Raw genomic sequence first — 5343 nt, forward strand, 5'->3', positions numbered from 1 at the left:
TATACCCTTGGAAAACCAGGAAATACACAGCAGAAAAGCGAAAATATAAATTACAATAATTAAGTGAAAGGCAGCCATAAACTAACTTGGCAGCCAGTTTGGAGATTATGCGTGGTAATGCTATGAGTGTATTGTGCACAGTCCCTTCTCATGTTAATTGGGACAAATTCTTCATTTGTTAATTTGATCATATTTGTTGAGCGAAGCTCGCCTTGTACATATTGAGAAATAAAATAGTTTTTAACTAACTAATCTAAATAACTACGAGTACTATAATTCTGTCCGCGAAAAACCACTGCAATGCGCTGACCATTGCGCCACAAAGAGCTGGCAGTACACGTAGTGTCCGGTGGACCGACATCCCAGCGCAGTCAGTGACGGACCGCTTCAGGATCCCTGGCGCGCCGTCCACACGCACAGTTGAACGAGGAAGTGCCGGGTGATGCGCGACAACTTCTCCAGCCGCAAATCCTGCAGACCGTCACGGCACCACTTCTTCCCGCGATAATGCGCCGCGGGACGCGGATCCGCCGACTGCAGCGCGCACAGCACCTACAGCACGGCGGAAGATCATTTCCCAACTTTCTCAAGGTTACCTTAATTTCGGTTAACGTATTAGTATTAAAATTGACCAAGCAGTTTAAAACGAGGAACCCAAGAAACCCAAGGCACTCTAAGAAATCTGAGAAAAACACAAGAAACACGAGAAAACATAAGAAAACATTAGAAAACGTAAGAGAACATAAGAAAACGTAAGAAAACATAAAAAACATAAGAAAACAAGTCGGACGAGAATGACCAGCGTGGATCGCAGGTCACGAAAAGCCATAACTATAATCTGTCCCTACCTGCCCGACAAATGGTACGTCCGTCTGCTGGGATTTCCCGCCGCCATTCAACCACTGTCGCAACCGTAGCAGCTGCTCCTCATCCGGCTCCGGCAGCCCCGCTTCCACCGCTTCCAAAAATCCGCCGACGATATCCTTATTACGCGGGAATCGCACGCAGCGGATCCCCATCTCCAGCTGCGTTACGGTCGGCGGCCCCGTGAACCGCGACGTACTGAAGGTGCAGACCAGGATACCGTGGGCGATGTGGATGGTCTCGCACGGCAGACGGCGCCATCCGGCCAGACTCCGCTTCAACGAGCGCACCTGCTCACATTTATTGCCCGGAGCGTCGTAACGAAACCCGTACACACAGTCCAGGGTGATACGGTGCAGGTACATACTGCGCAGCCGGATGCCGGTCCGCTGCTTAGACACATAGGCGAGCATTTCCAGCACGTGCTCCACGCCGCCGGCCAACTTCCACTGCCCCTCTCCGCGGTGGGTGAGGATGACGCGCTGAGTGTCCGGGCGGAGACCGTGGAACACCGTTGACATGCAGAGGAAGGGGCCCACATCGCCGCGGATGATGATGGTGGAACGAAGGGCCGGCGTCTCCATAATCCGGTTCCACGTGGTGCACACGGCGCGCAGCTTCGTCTGGGTGACGGTGTCCAAGTCGGCCAAGACCTCCTGCCATACTTCCGCCGGGAACGTCATGGCGTCATCCGTGGCCGAGGTCTCGCAGCGAGGGTCCTTGGTCACGCTGAGCAGGATCGCCTGGAGGCGCTCCAGGCTTTCCTTAACACTCTACAACACATCAGTCATAATTTTAAACTAATCAACTCTTTTCCAAATCAAGCGTTTGAAACAGTTCAAGAAACACTTATTTTTAAATTACTGTTTTTGATATCGAGCCCTGCCATTGTAGGCGGAGTACTCCTCAAGAACCACATTCTCACCAACACAGTATATCCATCCGGCAGAGAATTTCTCTCTCCGTAACCGCGCTGGTAAATGTACTGCAAGCGGCCGTCCAAGAGGTCCACCGCGAAAACCGGCGAGTACTTTCCCGGGTCCTTGGCATTCAATCTCTTGACAAGCTCCTCGCGGTCTTTCGTGGACAACGCGGGAACCGTCATGTCCAACTGCAGACTGTCCTTTATAAAGGTGCCGGGACGGACGGGAGGGCGCATTAAGTGCTGTTCGGAGGCGCCCCACCAGACTTGCAGCCGACTGAAGGGTACCATGTCGGTGCAGAGTTCTCCGCTGTCCGGATGGATCCACTGGACCACCGCCCCTCCGGCCTTCTGCACGGCAACCGGTGCCCCACCGAGCACTTCACCCTCCAGCCACATCCAGGGACCCAGCGGCGTCTCCGGTACCAGGATCTCCATCGGGATGGTTTCCTGCTGTGGGTCCTCGAACAGTTTAGTCACATCCTGGCGGGTCACGTGTCCCGAAAGGACGATTCTCCCGAAGGGCGCAAATTCACACCGACGATTGGGACAGAGCAGGTCCACGACGAGGCCACCGTCCGCGACATCCCCGACGCGTCCGAGACGCAGCCGCTGATCGCTGCCCTTAACGTACACCACGTTAGCGCGATCCATTCGCAATCGACGCACCCAAGTCAGAAAAAGCCAAAACAAATTCGGGGAAAGAAAATTAGCACGCTTCAAAGTGTACCTTATTGAAACGTAAATAAACTGACACGTGATCAGCGGCGAAATAATTTGTAATCTGCAGTTCTGCACTGAACGATCTCGTTAGTTGTGCATTTACGGTTTCTATGTCCGCGGATATACGCGGAGTTGTACGTCCGCTAAAACCGCGCTTTACGTGGCCATTACGATGTACGTAGGATTTACGAATGCGTTTCGGCGACACATTGCGAAATGCGTTCTTACGCTTTTCTAGTTGGCTCGTTATGGTTCTGCTATATCGGTGATTGGTCGTCCCGTCCAACTGCTCTGATAAAAGTGTTAGCAGAGAACTGAGAGGAGGGCTGGGGCTATCGCTGACGACCGGCATCCCAGTGGACAGGGACCGCCTTAATGCAATACTTCAAGTACTGCATGTGAGGGCATTTGCAGTTGACGCTTGCTCCTTTTACTTCTCTGCGTAGTACTAGTTTTTACAATTCTTTTGGAGCTTTTCAAGCTCAAAAGTTTCGCCTATGGCACAAGTCAGTGGGGTTTTTACCTCTATGTCCAGAGTTATACAATATTCGAAAAAGTTTAAAGACTTTTGATAATACTTAGATTTTTGCCTTTCGGTGAATGAAGTGCGGCAGACTCATCCAGTTGTGCCGGTACAAACGTAAAACTGTTCTTGTGGAGAGGACACAAAAATAATAGTGCATTTGCGTTTCTTACTTGTATGTGTACAAATCACGCATACATCTATACAAGTAGGCAAAAGTAGGCCGGGCCAGCCAATGGCAATTGCGAAACGTTTTAGTTGTATGTATGTATGCGTGATTGGTACACCTACAAGTTGCAGCATAGTATCTGTGCGTTTTTTTAGAATAGGTCGGCACTTAGTAGATGAAAAGATATCTAACGTCAGCTGATGTCCTTGAACTTCAAGAATGCACATGCATTAGTAATCCCGTTTAGCTAGCTTAAAAGCAAAAAACACATCCTCGTTGTCAACCATGTCGTTAAACGTTCCAAGAACAGAGACAGCGTTTCCCCGTTGTATCTCAATACTGATTTTCTGGCGCAAAAACTCTCCTGACCGAGGATTACCAGTACAATCGCTGATCTTTCGCGATAGCTCCTTGAAGAATTTCTTTGTGAGTGGTCCAAATGTGCCCGTGGTTTCGAATGCGATCGGCTGTACTACATATCGGTCTGCAAGTCCACCGTACTTCCCTAGCTTATGGTTTTCGCGTGCTTCCGCTGCACTTCCCGGCACCCGTGACGTCCGGGCGATGTACGTTTGAGCGAACGTGTCTGCCACTGTCACATCCCATACTAACGGTTTTCCATTTTTCCAAGGGAAAGCGGTAACTCCGTCTGGTCTTTTTCCATCTCCTCTGTCCAGACCCGGCGGCTCGAGGGACGATGGCATTCGTGCAGAGTTCAAGGCTCGCTTTGTCACATCATTCAACACGGCGTGAACGCCATGCCTTCCTTTCGCTAACTTGCAAACCAAGCCATGGTGTCCCAGGCTGTCCACTACGTTACCGCAACGGCATACATGCTGTTCGCAGACTGGGGCTCCCAACCGTCGCGCAACGGCTATGCGTAAGTGGGCATCTTCCAACAGGTTTCCGAAGAGGGATACTGGCAATGCTGACAACCAGGCGCGCGACTCCGATGAGGATGCAGCCAACAGGCGGGCAGAGGTAATTACGTCGGCGTTCTCCATCATGCGGGATGCTGTCTGGGTGTGCTGTGGCGTAGTCCACGCGGACTGAAACCGGCGACTTTCTGTGCGAGGGGGTTCGGTTGGAAAAGCGAGATGTCCACACTTCTGTCAGGTGGTTACACCGATCCTTGATGGATTCATTGCGGGTAACATTACACACCATGTCGACAGCACCATGGACTGATGAGGTGTAAGCAGCTAGCGCCACTTCTGTTGCGCTGATCAACCCTAAGCCTCCAAATTTCATGGGTAACGATGCTTGGTTCCATACTGTGTCCGACATTGCAACATTGGTCAGCTGTTCCGCTTTAAATCGGATGTTGCAGCGCTAATGCACTATTAGTGCATTAGCGTGCGTTAGCGTATTAGTGCGTTAGCGTGTATGCCTGTTCGTGTAACAAAGCGTTCTACACTAATCCGAGAATGCAAACATGAAACCATACACAGAACTGGATGACTGATAAAGTTAGTAGTTACCCGTGAAAACTGTTTTTGATACTAACAGTCAGCTGCCGTTTGCAAGACGGTCAGTCTGTCTATTTACGACGGCCGACTCTCTCATGGTTTGAGTATTAACGGTTATAAATGCCATCAGTTTAGAAGTTCCCGCTGACCTTTAGTAATAATCGAGATTTACCTTTATTTTTACTGGACTCCGTCACAAAATCATCAACAGCATGTTACGCTTGTGGACAAACCGCACAGTATCTGCTAAAGCAGAAAACATACAAACAGGCGATTCGTCAATGCAAGACCCCTACGGATACAAAATACAACGAGCCAGCACCCAAAACCCCGCTTCGAGAAAATGCAGTACGATAAAAAGGAATTACAGTCAGACATGTATTAGGAGAAAAACCGTAGAAGCTACCCTGACGATACTACGGAATAAAAAGGCTAATGACAAACCAGCACTGACAAATCGGTTGGCCTTGCAGTTTACGGGAGTTCCACCTCCTCCAGTCGGAGTTTATCGTTGGCGTGACGAAGAAAGCCGGGCAGGAGAAGGAGGAAGCGCAGCGCCGTGCGCGACAGCTTCTCCAAGCGCAAATCCTGCAGTCCATCCGTGCACCACTGCTTGCCGCGGTAATGCGCGGAGGGACGCGGATCAGCCGTCTGGGTCACGCACAAAGCCTGA

At 50.6% G+C, this 5343-nt stretch overlaps 1 protein-coding gene across 1 annotated transcript; it reads right to left on the reverse strand.

Annotated features, from left to right (window-relative positions):
- Positions 1–289: 289 nt before the first annotated feature.
- Positions 290–2440, reverse strand: LOC129598417 (uncharacterized). Its single transcript, XM_055496309.1, has 3 exons — positions 1790–2440; positions 849–1637; positions 290–552 (listed from the first exon to the last, which is right to left on the reverse strand). The coding sequence occupies exons 1-3, from the start codon at positions 2438–2440 to the stop codon at positions 388–390; spliced, it is 1605 nt and encodes a 534-aa protein (XP_055352284.1). The 3' UTR covers positions 290–387.
- Positions 2441–5343: the final 2903 nt, after the last annotated feature.

This window comes from Paramacrobiotus metropolitanus, unplaced genomic scaffold, assembly GCF_019649055.1.
Source record: "Paramacrobiotus metropolitanus isolate TYO unplaced genomic scaffold, Prichtersi_v1.0 Parri_scaffold0000121, whole genome shotgun sequence".
Classification (NCBI taxonomy): domain Eukaryota; kingdom Metazoa; phylum Tardigrada; class Eutardigrada; order Parachela; family Macrobiotidae; genus Paramacrobiotus; species Paramacrobiotus metropolitanus.

Bases quoted from the DNA above. Each gene is read 5' to 3' on its own strand.
- LOC129598417 (XM_055496309.1), bottom strand. From the start codon at position 2,440: ATGGATCGCGCTAACGTGGTGTACGTTAAGGGCAGCGATCAGCGGCTG. The intron at 1,638-1,789 runs GTGAGAATGTGG...GATGTGTTGTAG, and splicing joins CGGATGGATATACTGTGTTG to AGTGTTAAGGAAAGCCTGGA. The intron at 553-848 runs GTAGGGACAGAT...GCCGTGCTGTAG, and splicing joins ACGTACCATTTGTCGGGCAG to GTGCTGTGCGCGCTGCAGTC.